This window comes from Nyctereutes procyonoides, unplaced genomic scaffold, assembly GCF_905146905.1.
Source record: "Nyctereutes procyonoides isolate TBG_1078 unplaced genomic scaffold, NYPRO_anot_genome, whole genome shotgun sequence".
In the NCBI taxonomy this organism is placed as follows: Eukaryota; Metazoa; Chordata; class Mammalia; order Carnivora; family Canidae; genus Nyctereutes; species Nyctereutes procyonoides.
In genome coordinates this window covers 13,296,722-13,315,554 of record NW_026575128.1, presented here as the reverse complement: position 1 = coordinate 13,315,554, position 18,833 = coordinate 13,296,722, and the positions used below count along the sequence as shown (strand labels likewise).

Here is an 18,833-nt window from a genome sequence, read left to right as displayed (position 1 = left end):
CTTGCCCCATAAATGTGGCCTTGCCTGCTCCATCACAGGTCTTTTGGATTTGGTGCCTTGAGCTGTGATGACTAAATTCATCCACCATCGTTTTCCTCTTTTTCCCCCAATGCAGGGCTTGAACTCATGACTCTGAGATCAAGACCTGAGCTGACAAACATTCTATGGTTTCATTCATATGGGGAATATAAAAAATAGTGAAAGGGATTAAAGGGGAAAGGAGAGAAAATGAGTGGGAAATATCAGAGAGGGAGAAAGAACATGACAGACTCCTAACTCTGGGAAATGAACAAGGGGTAGTGGAAAGGGAGGTGGGCGGGGAGACGGGGTGACTGGGTGACGGGCACTGAGGGGGCACTTGACAGGATGAGCACTGGGTGTTATGCTATATGTTGGCAAATCGAACTCCAAAAAATAATAATAATAATACAAAAAAAGAAAAAAAAAGACCTGAGCTGAGATCAAGAGTTGGATGCTTAACAAAGTCACCCAGATGCCCTTCCTACTGTTTTCTTTTCAGTGAAGTGCAAGTACTCCTTCACATGGCAGGCCATGCCACCAACTGGCCCCAATACAGCATTTACTTATAAAATCTACATTGTTTTTTGCTTTATCTCAAGATTAAAGTACTACTTGACAATATGTAAACGAAGACTCTAAATATCAGGCCTCTGTTACTTATATCAGGAGGTCATGTAAGTGGTTCATTATATGCTTATATGAATGTGTTTAAGATCACTATTTTTTAATTAAATGATTTCTTATCATTAAAAATTTTTTAATTTAAATTCAATTAATTAACATATAATATATGATTGGTTTCAGAGGTAGAGGTTAGTGATTCATCAGTCTTACACAACACCCAGGGCTCATTACATCACTTGCCTTCCTTAACATCCATCACTCAGTTACCCTATCCCCCCACCCACGTTCCCCTCCAGCAACCCTCAGTTTGTTTCCTATGATTAAGAGTCTCTTAAGGGTTGTCTCCCTCTCTGGGACAGGGATCTTTTATTTATTTTTATTTTTTTCCTCTCTTCACCTATGCTCTTCTGTTTTGTTTCTTAAATTCCACATATGAGTGAGATCATATGGTAATTGTCTTTCACTGATTGAGTGATTTCACTCAGCATAATACCCTCTAGTTCCACCTACCTCATTGCAAATGGCAAGATTTCATTTTTTTGATGGGGCTAATATATATATATATATATATATATATATATATATATATATATATATAAATATACCACATAAGATCACTATTGAAATGAAAACACAACATTCAAAAATGTTCATAAATTCCTAGATGTATAAGAATATGTTCCTGGACCACATTTTGAATGTAGCCCTTGAAAATTTAAAAATGCTTATCTTTCAGGTTCGAGGAAAATTGAAACTACAGACTATAAATTAATAAAGGTGAGAATAGTACATATTAAAATCCATAGGATGTAGTCAAAGCTGTGCTCAGAGGAAATTTCATAGCCCTAAGCATGCTCTTAGAGGAGATCTGGGAGACCAGTGCAAAGGCTACTGCAGTATCCAGGCAGTGAAGGACGGTAGCTTGGTGGAGGTAGCAGTGGCAATGGTAGAAAATAGGTATACAAAGGTACAGAAACAATTAGCCATTGGCTAAAATCTTCCTATTTCACAGAGGTTACAAACTTTTGCACATAATCATAGCCTTGTGTCAACTCTGAAAGCTAGGGGCGGTCCTTTGATTGGTAGACAACATGGTCTGGCTTGACTGATTTAAGGAGTGACTAATCTTGGTAGACCCATAGTACAGAAGAAACAGAAAACACTGTCAGAAACTGTTCCTCCATTGCTCCCAGCAGAGAGCACTTAGGCTAACTGATTTTGCCTGTGAATTCCAAACTATAAAGAAACCTTTTTTTTCCTAATTATATAAATTGTTCCAGAACACAGAAGAAATGGAAGTCATTCCAATTCTATCTATTTAATTACATTTTCTTTTTAAAAAAGATTTTATTTATTCATGAGAGACGCACAGAGAGAGGCAGAGACAGGCAGAGGGAGAAGCAGATTCCCTGTGAGGAGCCTGATGTGGGACTTGATCCCAGGACCCCTGGATCACGCCCTGAGCCAAACCACTGAGCCACCCAGGTGTCCCTTAATTATGTTTTCAAAGCCTGATAAGGGATGAGAATGCAAAATATAGCAATTCTCAACATATGAAAGCAGAATCAAAGTTCCTCGATGAAATAGCAAGTTGAGCCTAGTAGTGTATTACAGAAAAGGCATGATCCAGTACAGTTTATTCCTGGAATGCAGGGTGACATTATTAGAATTATCAGCTCCCACTTACAGGATATGAAATTGGGGCTCATAAAGATTAAGTGACTCACCCAGGTCAAGTTGCAAAGTTGCTGACTCAGAACTTGACTCTTGGTACACGTGACTTCAAAGTCCTCTGCCCCTGAGGAAGAGGAAGTGAAACTTGCCTCAAAAGCCCCCCAAAATTCCATCCCCCCTCTCCCCACAGTCCTGATCTTGAAAGGTCACCTTCCAAGCCAGGTGACAAGTTTTCAGTTCCTCTTTCTTTCCGTCTTCTACTTCCTCTGCTTCTGGACTCCCCCACTCAGACCCGGTTCCCCCCACTCCCCTCCTCTCTCCTCCTCCCCTCACCAATTTTGTGGAGACAAGAGCGCCACCTGTTGCCCACTCTGTAGGCACCTGCCGGGAATCCACTTGGATACTATTTTGAGCTGGGAGTGGCTTCTGTTGCTGCAAGTCACTTGCTCCAGAGAGGAACCCAGCTGCTTGGTGTGGGAGAGGAAAACTGGCCCTCACCACCTTGCCTGTCAAGTGCTCCCAATGTCCTGTGGTCCTCCATCCTTCTTGGCAGCCCTTGGCAGCTGCCCCATTGTAGGGAGGCTTGGAATGGGATAGGCAGTCCCAGCTGCCAAGAATTGGTCTACTCTGTGAGAGGGAAATAGAGAAAACCTGCTGGGCTGAGGTCAGGAAATCCGAGGTCTGGTCAAGCACTCAGGCAACCCTTTCCTTTTTCTTTCTTAGCATTTCCCACCACTTGCCAAGCTCTGGGATTGTGTGTTCCTCCCCAGCTGAGGACTCCGATGAATCCAACACGGTCCTGCTCGGAGGAGTCAAATACAGGTGGATGGCAATGTAGTATGCAGAGTGCTAACAGGATGAGGGGGCTCACAGGTCACCAATTCAAGCCTCTGCTCTGAGCTCAGCCTCGGTCTCTTCTGAAAGAGGGAAGATGTGCCTTGCCCTCTCTGCCAGGGTGATGTGGCTTTTGTAACTGCTAAAGCCATTGTGATGGTGGGTGAGGCTCTTCTACCCTGTGTCCCTTATTGGGCAGCCTCGCTAGGGCTGGACGCCCTGGGCTTTGGCGGGGCTTGAGGTTCCAGGGGTGGAGGAGAATGAGAGACCAGAGGCTTGCACCCTGCTCAAGGGATAAGCAGGTCCCACCTGTAGCACCAGACTGGCTCCCTGAGTTGGGCAGGGCCTGGGCTCAGTGGGATTCACAAGGAAGGCTTCCTGGAGGAGATGAGCTCTGGCTTGATGTTTTGTTTTCTTTTAAAGATTTTATTTATTTATTCATGAGACAGAGAGAGAGAGAGAGGCAGAGACACAGGCAGAGGGAGAAGCAGGCTCCCTGCAGGAAGCCTGATGTGGGACTCCATCCTGGGACCCCGGGATTACACCCTGAGCCGAAGGCAGACACTCAACTGCTGAGCCACCCAGGGATCCCTGGTTTGAGGTTTTGAAGGAAAGGAGAAAAAAAAAAAGGAGAAGGCCTGTTATTCCAGTTTCTATGAATCTCCATTTCCTGCATCCTACTCCCTGTCCAGCCTGGCAAAGTCGGACTACCTTCAAAGCAATGTAGGTGGGACCAAGACAGGAGGCAGAGACCGAGATGGGAAGAGAAGAGCGGAGGGTAAGGTAGAAAGGCTGAGGTCCTAGCTGGCAGGCTCGCCTCCTTCCCCACCTGATGGGCGACAGGCCAGCCACAGGCACGGGCTGGATGGGGCTTGTATGTCCCTCCCTTGTATGTACAGCCACGAGCCATATTTTCAGGTTGGAGCCCACAGAAAGTGTTGAGCACATAGTTACAGTTTTTATTACTCATATGTTCAACCTACACAGCCTTATCATTCAAATGATTCCACTGTTTGCTTTAAACTATTTATTCAGGGACGCCTAGGTGGCCCAGTGGTTAAGCATCTGCCTTTGGCTCAGGGCATGATCCTAGGGTCCGGGATCGAGTCCCCCATCGGGCTCCCCACAGGGAGCCTGCTTCTCCCTCTACCTGTCTTTCTCTTATTAATAAATAAATTCTTTATTAAAAAACCTATTTATTCAACTGTTGAATAGGCTATAAATTTACTCAGCTTTAAAATGGTCAAAAAGTATCAGTGGAAGGTCTCTCTTCTATTTTTGTTCCTATTTCTCTAACAGATGTTTTTTATTCATCTTCCTAGATATTTTTGTTGCACATGGAAACCAAAACAAATATACATTATTTTCTCCTTTTAAAAAAACACAATTGGAGGGGATACCTGGGTGGCGCAGCGGTTTAGCGCCTGCCTTTGGCCCAGGGCACGATCCTGGAGACCCGGGATCGAATCCCACATCGGGCTCCCGGTGCATGGAGCCTGCTTCTCCCTCTGCCTATGTCTCTGCCTCTCTCTCTCTCTCTCTCTCTCTCTCTCTCTGTGACTATCATAAATAAATAAAAATTAAAAAAAAAACACAATTGGAAGCATAAAGTGTACACTGTTAGGTATCTTGAATTTTTTCACATCTCGGGCTCTTTCCAGATCAATATATAGAGAACTTCTTTATTCTATTTTACACAGCATACTATTTCCTCGTGTAGATGTGCCATTATTTGCTTAATCAACCCCCTGTCACTGGACATTTACACTGTTTCCAACCTTTCAGCATTCCAAAAGCAGCTGCAATGAAAGCTCGCACATGTTCCACGTGTGCAGGTGTATCTACAGAAGTTCTGGAAGTGCCTTTCTGCACAATCCTTGTCAGGACACCAAGTTCCCTGTGGCCACACTGGCTCTTTTGGCAGCTGTCTAGTTTTATTTCTCAAAGGGACCCTTGGTGACTGTGATCAGAATTCTACTTTCTCAAACCTCACTGCCCTCTCCCCCGTGACCTTCCTATCAGAACCTCTCCCGAGGGCCTCTCACCAGATGGTTTGGCTTCTGGATCTGGGAAGCCTGGGCACTTGCCATCTCCACCCTGCATGGGGTCTGTGCCCTGGTGATCAGTCTGTCCAGAGTGATGGCTCCTTCTCCTGTCTAGTTTCCAAACTCTGGGCATCAGTGGCAGGTACAGGAAGCTTGCTCTTTAGATAGACCTCCACTGTTGAGGCTTCCTGTCAAAAGCTGCTGTCTCCCCTTCTCTGCCATCCTTCATCCCCAGTTGTGACTTCCTTCTGATCATAGGGTCATAAGATCTGCTACTCTCTGGTATGGATCTCCCATGTCATTGGGAGTGGCCCCAGCTTTGTGGGAGGAAGTGGATGAAGGAAGATTCAGCAGCAGGCCACCCTCTGCCCCATTCCCCCATGAGATGCACTCCTGTGACTAAAACAGAGCCAAATCCACTTTGTAAAACAAGGCCCTCAAGTAGCCTGGGATGTCTGGGTTGGCCCAGAACTGTGGTGTCAGGTCATGTAGCAGATGGCACCACTCTGGCTGACTGACACCAGGATGAGCAGGAGCCTGGGCAGGTCAGGGCCATGCAGAAACATGCTTATTATTATTGGTGTGAATGGCACTCACATTTGGAATTGTAGGTAGGGCACAGTAGTTAAGAGCCCTGATTCTTGAGCCAGACTGTTCAAAAGAGGGGATGCACTTCTTACAAATCAGATTAAGGAAGTGGAGGACCTGGGAGGGGCAGAGGTAGGGATGGGAGGAGATCTCAGGCTCCACTGCTCCTCTCCGGTGGTAAGAACAAACCAGGGGGAGGTGCATTCTGCTGGCAAGCTGGAGCAGGCATCTTCAAAAGTGTCAAGGTTGGGGCGCCTGGGTGGCTCCATTGGTTGAGTGTCTGCCTTCAGCTCAGGTCATGGTCTCAGGATCCTGGGATCCAGCCCTGTGTCAGATTCCCTACTCAGCAGGGAGTCTGCTTTTCTCTCTTCTGTACTCTTTCTGTCTCAAATAGATAAATAAATAAAATACTTTTTTTTAAATGTCAAGGTTGGAGAGGCCAGCAAAGATCCCCACTGAGGCATCCTGACCCATAGTTGGCTCCACCTAGAGTACTAGACATCAGGAGTCTGTGAGGTGCCAGGCTAGGAAATTTCCTTGGTGTCTGTCTCCAACCTGACTATCTGGATCACAAACAAGGAAACTGAGGCTTAGAAAGGTAATTTGTTTGAGACTAATACGGGGTGGGGGCATAATCTGAACCCACCTCTAAGTCCTATAGTCCATCTGCTGTACCTAGATGTCTCTGAGATTCCTATCCAGTGATTACCCAGCCTCAGCTCACACATTTCCAGTGATGGGGAGCTCACTACCATCAGTGTAGCTTATCACATCTCTGAGGGACAGCTCTATTGGAAGGCTTTCCTTCCATTGAGTTACAGATGTTGCGTCCTGACAACCTTCAGGCTTTTGCCTTGGTCTCTGTGCTCCAGATCAGCCCTGTGGAGATTTGAAGATGGGGTCTCTGTCAACCCTGAGCTCTTTATTCTTCAGGCCAATGACCCTAGACTGGTCCTTTGTGTCTACAGGACATCTTTCCATCCCCTCCTATATTAATTCGGGTTCAGTTCAGTTGTGAGTAACAGACTACTCCACCACCACCCCCACCATCACCCTCACCCCCGCCAAAGAAAATTCCAGAGCAGTGGCTTAACCAATACTGAAATAAGTCTGTGCTGGCAGTTCAGGGTGGTATGGCACCTCAAAGGTTTTAGGGACCCAGGTCCTTGCTGTTTATGAAAGTCAAATCAAACTAGCAGAATTTCATTACATCTAGTTTAAGAAAGGGGAGGATATCTTTAGAATATCTGGAAAGTCTAAGGGTTCTAGGTTCAGGCAAAGCCAGGGGATGCAGCACGGTTGTTAAGCCTGCACTCTCTCTCTTGGCTGTTTCCCTCCGTGCATGGGTTTCAATGTCAAACAGCATTCTCCATGTGATCTTCTGATCCAGGAGAAGCACCCCTCCTGAAGTCCCAGAGTCCATATATCAAATCTTGTAGAAGGAGTGACCGGTTTGGCTTAGGTCACTTGCCTAGACCAATCACTGGGCCTTGGATTTGCAATGCTATAGTTGAGCATGCTGGGGTGCCATGCTGGGTGTCTACTCTTGGAAGTAAGTGTGAGGGACACAGAGATTGGACAGTCCCATCAGGAGCATGTGGACTAGGCGAGAGAAGTCTTACCCACCAGAGAGATGGGATACCCCAAAACCGTAAACATGTTCCATTCATCATGCTAAGGAGAGTGAATTTTGTTTTATAAGCAATGGGGAGTCCCTGGAATATTTTGCTGGGATTTGGCTGGTTTGATTGGTCACAACCTTTTTAAGAAAAGGAAACTGAGGCAGAGAACACAAGAGAGAAATCCAGTGAATGCTGGGGTCAGGGACCATGGGAAGACTCTCTCTCATAGGGGGACATGTTCTTCTCTCTCCCTTCAGGGATGGGGACCAATGGGGGAGAAATAGTGTCTGTTCCCAAAGGACACGTATTTCCGCTGATGTAAGCTGTCTGTCTGGGGAGTCCCGACAAGAGGGAGAAATATGTCACATCGTTCATTCATTCCTATCTCCACATGTCTGTCACTCACTGAATACCTAACTCTGTGTTGGGTTTTGCGGCTGGCAGGAGGCAGAGTGACTGATAATGATGAGAAACCTTTAATGAGCCGTCTCTCAGTTTCAGGCCCTGGGCTGAGTGCTTTATGTGCATTATCTCATTTAATCCTCATGAGAACTCCATGAGGTAGGTACTCTGGAGAGGAGGCCAAATGAGGATAAATAATGAATGCTCTCAAGGAGTTCACAGTCTACACAGGGTGATAGCCTAGAAGATAAATGATGACAATGGAGGGAGTTGTGTTTGGGGGGGCACATAGGCAGGAGCCCCTCGCAGACGGGCCAATGAGAGGTGTTGTGGGGGAGGCATGTCATAAAGCTTGACATTTGACGTGGGCAGAGGATTAGGAGGGCTGAGTCTGGGCCCAGGCCCAGAGTCAGCATGGGCAACGGTACAGAGATGAGAAAGAGAAAAAGGTTGTGAGTTGAGTGCAGTGGCTGGAGGTGAGGCTGGGCCAGAAGGCAGGGGCCAGGCTTCCCAGTAACCTGTGTAGACAATCATAGGATTCCCTGAAAGCAAAGCAGCTGGTGGGGGGGGGGGTCCTCCTGCTGCTCTGAGGCCTCAGCAGCACCCCCTGGGTGTGTATTAGCAGGGGTCTCTTAGCCCCTGTCCCAGGGCAAAGGGGAGGACGGTAATTGCCTGAATTGAGGCTGTGTCCAGCTTCCAGCCCACCCACCTCCTGATGTAAGGTGTGTAGCCAGCCCCTGAAATTTGGAGTCCTTCACAGTCGCTAGATCTGGGCTGGGGTTGAGGAAAGGAAGAGTCTGACTTTTTGGGGCAGCTTTGCCCTCTCTTCTTTCCTTCCTGCCACACCCTGGAACGGTGAACCCCTACCCCAATCCTCCCCTGTATGTCCCCTCTCCTACCTCTAAACTCCACCAACCAGGCCTCGCCACTCAAAAGGAGCCCTTCTCCACATCCACGTGAAATGGAGAGGGCTCTGGGCTTGGGAAATGAGAGGTTAGAGATCTAGTTCTGCCTCTGCGATCACTCTGCTTGTGTGACCTTGGGCAAGTCAGCCCTTCCTCTGGGCTTCCTCCTCTGGGAAACAGACTTTGAAAACCTACAAGTCCAATTTTGGGATAAATGACTTCAGTCTCTTACTTACTGCAGGGAAAGAAAAACAGCACACCCAGTATGCAATGCAAAGGGTGGGTGGAGTGTATGGATTAACAGTCTCCTGGAGAAGGGGAGGCAGGAAGCAGGTCGGCTGTGCAGCATGGGGCGCTGGTGCTTTTGTCCAAGGTTCAGGCTTTCAGTGTGAGGAGCTCAGAGCAGGAAGAGGGCAAGATGCCGTGGGCTCTCGAGAGGCCTTATTTCTGGAGGAGGCAGGATTTGAAGCAAGAGTACAGGTTGGGAAAGGAAGCAAGCACGCGCCAAGAGGAGTCCGGAGGTTCTGGGGCGCCGGGCGACTTTGCCAAGGGGCGGGTGGAGAAGGCCCTGTGGTCCTAGCCCGGGTCGTCCCGCTCCTGGCTCGCTGCGTGGCCGCGCCGCTCCTCCAGAGGTCGCTGCTCTCCAGGAATCCGTCACCAGCGTCTCCCGGGCAGGGCCGGGCGCCCTCTGGTCCCCTCGCTCGGCGTCTGCGAGGCTCCGCAGGGCTCCGGCGGGGGTCAGGCACGCGGCACTGCTTCCCTCACCACGCAGGGCCCCACGGTCTCCCCAGCTCCCCCGCCTGGGGCTCCGAAAGGCTAAATGCCACGGCGTGCATGTGTGCGTGGGTTACCGGGTTCGGACGGCTGCGCCCCCTCCCTCCCCCTGTCTGCCCCACTTCGGGGCGGCGGGGGCCGAGGTCCCGCTCTCCAGCGCCGGGCGCAGCTGGAGCGCACAGGGCCGCGCTTCCGCCTGGGGCCCTCCGCGCCGCGCCCTCCGCGCTCCCCGCTCCAGTCCCGAACCCACGCGCACGCGGCCCCGCGCCCTCGCACAGCCTCCAGCCGCCGGCGGCACGCGGCGGGCCCCCTCTGGGCGGAGCGGCGGTCCGGATGGCGAGGCGTCCAGGGCGGTCCCCGCACTCGGGACCGGCGCGGGCCGGACACACGGCGCCACCGCCACCGCCACCGCCTCCGCCTCCGCCTCCGCAGGAACGGACCCTCGGACGAAAAGCCCAGGACGCACTTCGACTCTAGCGGGGCTCGCCGCCCCGAGGCTGGGGACACACTCGGAAAGGGCGCCCTCTCCTCTGCGCCCAGCTGCGCCTCTCCCGGCGGGGGGAGCCTGTCGCCCCTGGGTCGCGGCGAGGCCAGGCCCCGGGGTGGTGGTGGCTGCGGAGCCGCACCGTCCTCACCCTCGCCTGGGCCCCGCCTGGGCCCGCAACCCTCTTCCCGCGAACCAGAGCCGACGGCTCCGCAGCTCGCCCGGGCTCACCCGGTGCGGGGGCCGGGGCCATTCCGGGCTCAAGCGAAGCCCCCACCACGCGGTCCCAGGATAGGGCAGCTGGGGGGCGACTGTGGCCAGGCTGGGGAAGGAGAGAAGTCCAGGGCGTGGCGGGGTGGGGAACAGTCCGGAGGCGCCGGGGCAGCTCTCGGTCTCTGCGCTTGCGGCGGATCGGCCCGTCCACACTGACTGGGGCCCCGCTCCGGGGCGTGCGCGGGGGAGCACCGCCGCTGCAGGGCTCCCGACCCGGGGTCTCCGCTCCCTCCCGCCCGGGCCCAGGGATCGGTCCGCAACGGGTGGAGAGCTGGGTGCGAAAAGGATCTGGAGACGTCCCGGCTTCGGCCCAGCAACTGTCGTGCCCGGAGCGGCAGGCGGACGGAGGGACGGAGGGACGGAGGGACGGAGGGACGGGGCGGCCGCGCGGGCCTCGCCGCCGTCGCTGAGGCTGGCCACGGTGTGGGAATAAAATCAGAGAAGCGCTCGAGCGCGCGGTGCCCCCTGCGCGGCTCCGGGCCGCCCGCGTCGCCGCCTCTTGGAGCTCCACGCCGCGCTTCGCCACTTTCGCGACTGATGTCATTACATTCTCCAAACATTCCCCCCCCCCCCCCGTAGCTCTCCCCTTTCTCCTTGTGGAGAACAGCACGTCTATACAGCGACCTCGAGAGGGCAAGGCAGGAGCCACAAAGACAGGGGCACCGCTGATGGCCAGCAGCACGTCGCAGTACACACGCAACTCCCTGCTGTCCGAGCATTTGGGGGCGGATCCCCTCCCAAAGGCGCCTGGCAAAGCCGCCTTCCAGTTGTTTCTTGGCTGCTTCAGGGAGGTGACCAAATAGGAAGGCAGAGGAAGGAGGAAGCCACACTCTCCAGGTGACACTGTAACCAAGACCCACAGAGCCTGTTGTCTCCTGCTTCCTGGGAGGCTGCCCGAGTGGGGGCTGAAGCACAGGATTTCCCTGGAGGGAAGTGACAGTCACCCAGATAGCAAATGTGCCCCGGGGAGGGGGGGGGCTTGGAAGAGGCTGAGCCCACAGGTGGGAAAGACTGGTGCCAGGGCAGAAAACGAAATGCCTTGCAAATGTCCTGATCAACCTTCTCCCGGCACTCAGGGCACTCAGTTCACCTCCTCCTGGCTTTGGTCAAGACAACTTGGCCCTTCTGATTACATTAAAACCTTGGGAGGGATGAGAGGTTCCCAGAAACACTTCTCCCCAGGCAAGAGTGGAGCTTGGTCAGGGGCTAAGCAGAGTTATTTGGATCAGTAAAGGAGTTCTGGCCTGAGAGTTCTGACACCTGGGTCCAGCCCAACCCTGGGAGTAGGGTGAGGGGCTTCAAAAGCCTGGCCAGGTCACATGATCTCCAGAGCCTGTTTGCACTCCTGTAGAAGTGCATGTGTGTTTGAGGGGTCTGGTGATTCCTTGGGATCATGTTCTACCCCCACATTGCAGAACAAGGGCTAGGGGCCTGTGTCCCTTTTCCCCAACCTGTGTCTCCTTGCCAGGGAGCGTGCAGCAGAGCCAGGCAGAGGCACAGCCGGCAGCTGCAGCCAGTCTTACCCCGGAGCTGGGCAGGTGCCTGGGGAACCTGAGAGTGCTAGCAAGGAAGGAAGTTACTGACTGGTTCATGCCTGCCATTTCACAAATGAAGACACTCATTTGCAGCAAGATGAGGCCAATGTTGATTTTCCCCTCCATTTTCTCAGCCACTAGCAGAGAAGAGCGAGGCTGGAGCTGACGTGTGGTAGACAGTATGGGGGATCTGTGAGTGTGAGAAAGATCTCCATGAAGTAACACACAAGCTGGGGTAAGTGTAGGGTTGCCAGATAAAATAAATCTGCTAAATCTAGCAACCCTAGGTATGTGAATTTATTGAACTCATGCAAAAAAACTTATTTCCAAAGCCCACCCCCCTACTTTTTTTTTTTCTGGAGGGCCTCATCACCTGGAAAATTCTAACCCCCTCAGGGCCACTACCCCTGCCCAAATCCAGTCCATGGTTTGAGAACTGGACCTCTCTTCTTCTGGAGGACAGTCTGTTTATGCACTCTGCATACCAGGTGGATTCCCTTGGTCTGAGGAGCGTATGTAGGGGGAACAGAGGACTTTCTCTCCCAGGATAGGCGCAGCCAGACCTGCCTCCACTCCCCTCTGCTCTTAGCCAAGATGGCTTGAGAGGATGGAGACCTCTTTCCTGAAGGTTAAGAGATAAGCACCTGGCCCCGCTCTACCTGGTAGGACTCTAGGTGGGTCCCTTCCCCACTCTGGGCCTCTTGCCCCACCAGTGGAATGGGAAAGTTAGATTTACACTAAATTATTCCATAGATTGGAAATTGTTAGATGAAAGAGATAATGTATCCATCCTGACCTCAACCCTGCTGAATTACAGCTTGCAGGAGCTGTGCATGCCCTCCCACCCTGCTCCCAGCACTATCCACAGGGGATCTGACCCAGCACAGTGACCAGAGGGGGTTCGATAGCCCAGTAGGGGTAAACTAGTGGAGGGCTTGACCCAGGCTTGAGATCCAGGTGGGAGACTACACCACCCACACCCACTTTCTCTCTCCCCAGGAGTCTGCAAAGTGCTCTCCAAACCCTCTTTCTAGGTAGCCTGGACTGACGGAGCTACCTTACGTGTTAGTCATGAAGTGGGTTGTTTTTAAATCTCATTTTCAGGGATCCCTGGGTGGCGCAGCGGTTTGGCGCCTGCCTTTGGCCCAGGGCGTGATCCTGGAGACCCGGGATCGAATCCCACGTCGGGCTCCCGGTGCATGGAGCCTGCTTCTCCCTCTGCCTGTGTCTCTGCCTCTCTGTGTGTGTGTGTGATGACTATCATAAAAAAAAAAAAAAAGGTCCTGGAAACCTTGCTTCCAAAATTTCCTTAGAGAGTACACTATCCTCAACCCCTCCCAACTCCCAGCTATATAATCAGCCACCCCCCACAGGCCCAGGGCAGCAGCTCTTCCTGCCCACGGGTCCTGTCCCCCTGCTTTAATAAAACCACCATTTAAAAAAAAATAAATCTCATTTTCATAGAGGAAGAAACAATTACAGAGTTTAAGAAATTTATCCAAGACGACAGACCTCGAAATAGGGCCAGGACCAGAATCCCCGAAGCCTAATTTTTCAGGGTCCCTGATCTTAACTACTAGGCAAAGCAGGAAACTGAGGCTAGGTAGGGAAGCAGCTTGCTGACTGTCATACCGCCCGGGCAAAGCTGAGGGCAGCTGGGGGCTCAGGCCTCGCGCGCCGAGCTCTGACCACTGCGCGGCGCTGGCGGGGCAGCCGCCCATCCATCAGCTCCGTTCTCGCCCAAGGCCCACGACCGGTGCCCTCACCCCGGTCGCCCCTCGGGGTTGGGGCGGGCCCAGTCTAAGCTGGAGCTACTGGTTGCTGGGTTCCTGGGAACCCGGGGGGAAAGGGGTCCAACGGGCTGGTAAGAAGAAGGGCTCCGGGCCAACCTCGGGCGCACAGGCTCCCTCCCGAGAGAGCCGGGGCAACGCTGGCCTGGGGCTGAGGTCGGGGTCACTGGGGAAGGGGTCTGTAGGGTCCTGCTGCGGGTCTGCTGAGCCCACAAGTCCGCCAGAAAGGGGGCGACTAAGGGGAGGGTTGCAGCGAGGGACTCTCGCACCCACGAAGAGACGCCCGGACCAACGCAGGGTTTCCAGAGGAAACGGAGGCAGAGACTGACCGGAGGCCCTGAGGCACGGAGCCCAAGACAAACGGCCACCCGGCCGGCAAGGGCGGAGGGCAGGCGCCCTCGGAGCGCGGGAGGCGGCCGCGCGCCCCGAATGCCGCGGAAACGCCGCACGGAAGCTTCGGGCAGAGGGCGGCGGCCCCGGGTCCCCCCGCGCGGGGCCGGGGGTCGGGAAGGAGCGGCGCAGCGGGGTCGCTCACCTCTCCGAGGCCGGGCGGAGGGCGTCGGGCTTGCCGGTCGCGATCACTCCGGCGCGTCTCCCCGGGGCCGGAAGCCGCTGGGGATCCGGCGGGCCCGCTCCGGCGGCGCAGGTCCCGGCGTCTCGGCTCCCGCGCGCGCTCCGACCGCGCTCCGGCCTCGGGGCCCCGGCGCCGCCGCGGGAGGCGGGAGGCGGGAGGCGGGAGGCGGAGGGCGAGGGCGCGGCGGGGGCCGCTTCTCCGGCCCGCGCGGACCCGAACACCCGGGCTGAGCGCACGGGCTCCGGGCGGCGGCTCCCGGGCGCGGAGCGTCGGCGGGACCTGCGGGAAGGCGAGGACCCGCCTCCGGCCACCCGAGCCAGCTCCCGCCGCGGCGGCCGAGTGTTCCCGCCGGGCCCCTCCGCCGAGGCCGTACGCCCGCCCCCTCCCGCCCCCTCCCGCCCCGCCCCGCCCCGCTCGGGAGCTCCGCCCCGGCTTCGCGCTCTTCCGCCTCGGGCAGCGGCGAGGCGGGGAGGGACTGGCTCCCCTGCCCCCCGTCCCGGGGGCGCTGGGGGCCGGGAGCGGCCGGGGTCCGGGGGAAGCCTCACGTCCTCCCGCCCGCGCCCCGGCTGCAGGCGCCCGCTCGGGCTCCCGGGGCGGCGGAGGGGCGGCCGCCGGGCTGCTCCCCGAGAGGCGAGAGCGGCGAGCTGGGCCACGAGGGGGCGCTGCGGAGCCGGGGGACACCCCTCCCTGCCCGCCTCAGTCCCCCGCCCCCTCCCCGCCCGCGCGCAAAACACACTCGCCCCAGAGGCAGCGCGGCGGAGCCCGAGCCGCGGCCGGAGCGGAGCCGGAGAGCGGAGCCGGAGAGCGGCGGCGGCGGCGGCGGCGGCGGCACCATGACCCTGGGCAGCTGCTGCTGCGAGATCATGTCCTCCGAGAGCTCCCCGGCCGCGCTGTCCGAGGCGGACGCAGACATAGACGTGGTGGGCGGCGGCGGCGGCGGCGGCGGCGGCGGCGGGGGGGAGCTCCCTGCCCGCTCCGGGCCCCGCGCCCCCCGGGACGTGCTCCCGCTCGGCCCCGAGCCGCCTCCCGAGGAGGCCGAGGCGGACGCCGCCGAGGACGAGGAGGAGTCCGGCGGCTGCTCGGACGGCGAGCCCCGCGCTCTAGCGCCCCGGGGGGCGGCGGCCGCGGCGGGAAGCCCCGGGCCAGGCGCGGCGGCGGCGGCGGCGGCGGCGGCGGCCCGGGGCGCGGCGGGGCCGGGGCCGGGGCCGGGGCCGGGGCCGCCGTCGGGGGGCGCGGCGGCGCGGAGCCCGCTGGTGAAGCCGCCCTACTCGTACATCGCGCTCATCACCATGGCCATCCTGCAGAGCCCCAAGAAGCGGCTGACGCTGAGCGAGATCTGCGAGTTCATCAGCGGCCGCTTCCCCTACTACCGGGAGAAGTTCCCCGCCTGGCAGAACAGCATCCGCCACAACCTCTCGCTCAACGACTGCTTCGTCAAGATCCCCCGCGAGCCGGGCAACCCGGGCAAGGGCAACTACTGGACGCTGGACCCCGAGTCGGCCGACATGTTCGACAACGGCAGCTTCCTGCGGCGCCGCAAGCGCTTCAAGCGGCAGCCGCTGCCGCCGCCGCACCCGCACCCGCACCCGCACCCGGAGCTGCTGCTGCGCGGCGGGGCCGCGGCGGCGGGGGACGCGGGCGCCTTCCTGCCCGGCTTCGCCGCCTACGGCGCCTACGGCTACGGCTACGGCTTGGCGCTCCCGGCCTACGGCGCGCCGCCGCCCGGCCCGGCCCCGCACCCGCACCCCCACCCGCACCCGCACCCGCACGCCTTCGCGTTCGCCGCCGCCGCCGCCGCCGCCGCGCCCTGCCAGCTGTCCGTGCCCCCGGGCCGCGCCGCCGCCCCTCCGCCCGGACCCCCGACGGCCTCGGTGTTCGCGGGCGCGGCGTCCGGCCCGGCCCCCGCCCCCGCCCCCGCCCCGGGCGCAGCGTCGGGCCCCGGGCCCGCGGGCCTGCCCGCCTTCCTGGGCGCCGAGCTGGGCTGCGCCAAGGCCTTCTACCCCGCGTCGCTGAGCCCCCCCGCGGCCGGCACCGCCGCCGGCCTGCCCGCCGCCCTCCTGCGCCAGGGCCTCAAGACGGACGCGGGCGGCGGGGCGGGCGGCGGGGGCGCGGGGGCCGGCCAGAGGCCCTCCTTCTCCATAGACCACATCATGGGCCACGGCGGCGGCGGCGGCGGCGGCGGCGGCGGCGCGGGCCCCCCGGGCGGGGGCGAGGGCTCCCCGGGGTCGCCTTTCGCGGCGCCGGCGGGCCCCGGGGGGCAGGCGCAGGTCCTGGCCATGCTGACTGCCCCGGCGCTGGCTCCGGTGGCCGGCCACCTCCGCCTCTCGCACCCCGGGGACGCGCTCCTGTCCTCGGGGCCCCCGTTCGCCAGCAAAGTCGCCGGCCTCAGCGGCTGCCACTTCTGACCGCGTCGAGCCCAGGCCCGGCGAGGCCCGCGCGCCCGCCTCCGCCTCCGCCTCCGCCTCCCCGGGCGCCCCGCGGCCCCAGCGGAGCTCAGGGAGTCTATTTATGAGGAGTCTCCAGACCTTGGGCCGGCGCGGTGACTTGGCACTTCGGGCTCCGGATCTTGCTCGGGCCGCCGCGGGCTCCGCGGCGCAGGGAGAGGCCCGGGCCTACGCGAGGCAGCCGCCGCCGCGCTCCCGCTCCCGCTCCCGCTCCCGCTCCGACCTGAGCAGCACACGGGGCAGGGGAGCCTTCACTCCCGCCCGGCCTCTGCGCCCCCGCCCCTCGGAGGCCGGAGGACGGCCCGCCGGAGAGGTCTGCCCGGCCCGCGGATTCCGCCAGAAACCCCGACTGCGCCGAGAGCTCTCTCCTCCTGCCTCTCCCTCGCTCCTTCCTCAACCTCCAGGCTCCGCTTGTTCAACACGATAATTTAAAGATGCCTATTATCCGCTTTGTGCTTAAAAGAAAATTCCCATTTGTTTTTTTCTTGCTGCCCTTCAAGGAAGTTCGTTTCGCTGAAGCCTAAAGCAGTGTCTACACAGGCGAAGTGGAAGGGAGAGGTTAAGTGAGGGGGGTCTCCACAATCCCTGCGGAAACCCCGGATCCCACTACACTGAGGAACATCCTCCCTCTTTTGTATTGGGGTGCTTTTGAAGGAACTTTCCCCCTTTCCCATGGCCGGCCGGGTCCAGCCATCCAGGGCCAGCGGCCCTCTCAGCGCTCTGCTCTGTCCCAGGCCCTGGGATATTTATTGTAGCTAAAAGCAATGAGGTTGGGGTGGGGAGAGGAGGGTCCGGGTCAAGGACTGGAGAGGTGGGGGTGGGGTGGGCGAGGGCACATCCTGTGGCAGGGGGTCCTGTAATTACGTGTAAATATCTGTACAGCGAGCTGCTGTGTGCGTTCTCTGTCCACTGTGTGTGCATTGATTTAGACTTCACTTCGAGGAGACTCTGTGAAATCGTCTGATGGTTTGTGTGGAAGAAAAGAAAAATCTGGCTCCCCCGCCCCATTCCCATCGGTGTCAGTTGAATAAATGTATGTGAACTCTGGCAGTCACCAGCTCTGTCTGCTTGCCTGCACTCCCCTTTCCCCGTCGGGGCTCTCCCAGACACCCGACTCCCGGGTAGAGCGGGAGTGGGGAAGGGCCCTGGGCAGCCCGGACAGGTAAAGGAGGGCCCTGGGCTTTCTGGATATGTGGGATATTGTGGCCTGGGCCTTGGGCTCTTCATGGGGCCGGGACTCTGGGAAGCCTGTGACCCCGTAGCACTTTCATTTTCGCTCTGGTCCTAAATGTCTGCCTGGGGTTCTACGGAGAGGTTTTGTTTCAAATGCACCTGGGGATTCAGATCTTCTAGTTTGGACTTTAGCGTGGCCTAGGCTTACCTGGGTGCCCAGTGCTCATGGGCACTCTACCTGTTAAGTACAGTTTGAGTGAATGTGTCTCTGGATGCATATTCTGTATGCCTCTGTGTGCAGAGGTTTTCATGGAGCTTGTGGTTCCTGTTTTGTGTTTCTGAGGGTCGTCACGTATCCTTTTTGTCCTTCTTTGGGCTGGGGCAGTGGTAAGTTGTATTTTGGGATATCTGTATTTTTATTTCTTCGTGTATTCACGAATGTGTCCATGTCTGTGATTGTCACTTTTTTTTTTCTGGGTTCTTAAGAGGAGAGAGATCTCTCATTAGCCACCGTAGAGCCTTTTTTTTTTTTTTGATCCCCCTCACTCCTGCTGCTGTGGACAGGTCTTAACGAACAGCTTGAACCGCGGGGGGCGGGGGGGGACTGTGAAACCCCTTTCTCCTCCAGCCTGAGAGGGTCAGAAGCACACTACGAGCCAAAGGAGAGAGGCAGTGCAGTCCTTCTCTGTTAAGGCAAACCTTCCCAACCTTTGAGCCATGCTCACAGCCAGAACCTACTGCCAGGGTGCAAAACCATCGGGAGTCATGGCTGGAGCCATCCATAAGCTCATGGAGTGTGTCTGGGCTTGCTGCCCGTGCCAGGGATTTCAGCTGGCCAGACTCGAAAGCATGTGGGGCAAGAGGGGATGCTTTGGGTGGAACAAAGATGGTTACTTAGCTCTTTTTCTCTGTACGTTCAACTGAGGACATAGGAGGGAAGGAGAAGTGTGGAGGTGCAGAGCCAGGCAGTTCAGCCATCACGGAAAATAGACACATGCTGAGGAAAGAGGAAGACAGGGTCAGGGAACCAGCTCCGGAGAACTTGAGAGGGTCAGGCAGGGAGAAACCCCA

At 57.0% G+C, this 18,833-nt stretch overlaps 1 protein-coding gene across 1 annotated transcript; it reads left to right on the top strand.

Moving 5' to 3' along the window:
* The first annotated feature begins 14,635 nt into the window (after positions 1-14,635).
* On the top strand, positions 14,636-17,366 carry FOXD2 (forkhead box D2). The gene has a single exon (XM_055341920.1). It carries the CDS (start codon positions 14,979-14,981, stop codon positions 16,548-16,550), a length of 1,572 nt encoding a protein of 523 aa, XP_055197895.1. The 5' UTR covers positions 14,636-14,978; the 3' UTR covers positions 16,551-17,366.
* The last annotated feature ends 1,467 nt before the right edge of the window (positions 17,367-18,833 follow it).

Coding starts and splice junctions, on each gene's coding strand:
- FOXD2 (XM_055341920.1), top strand. CDS start 14,979: ATGACCCTGGGCAGCTGCTGCTGCGAGATCATGTCCTCCGAGAGCTCC.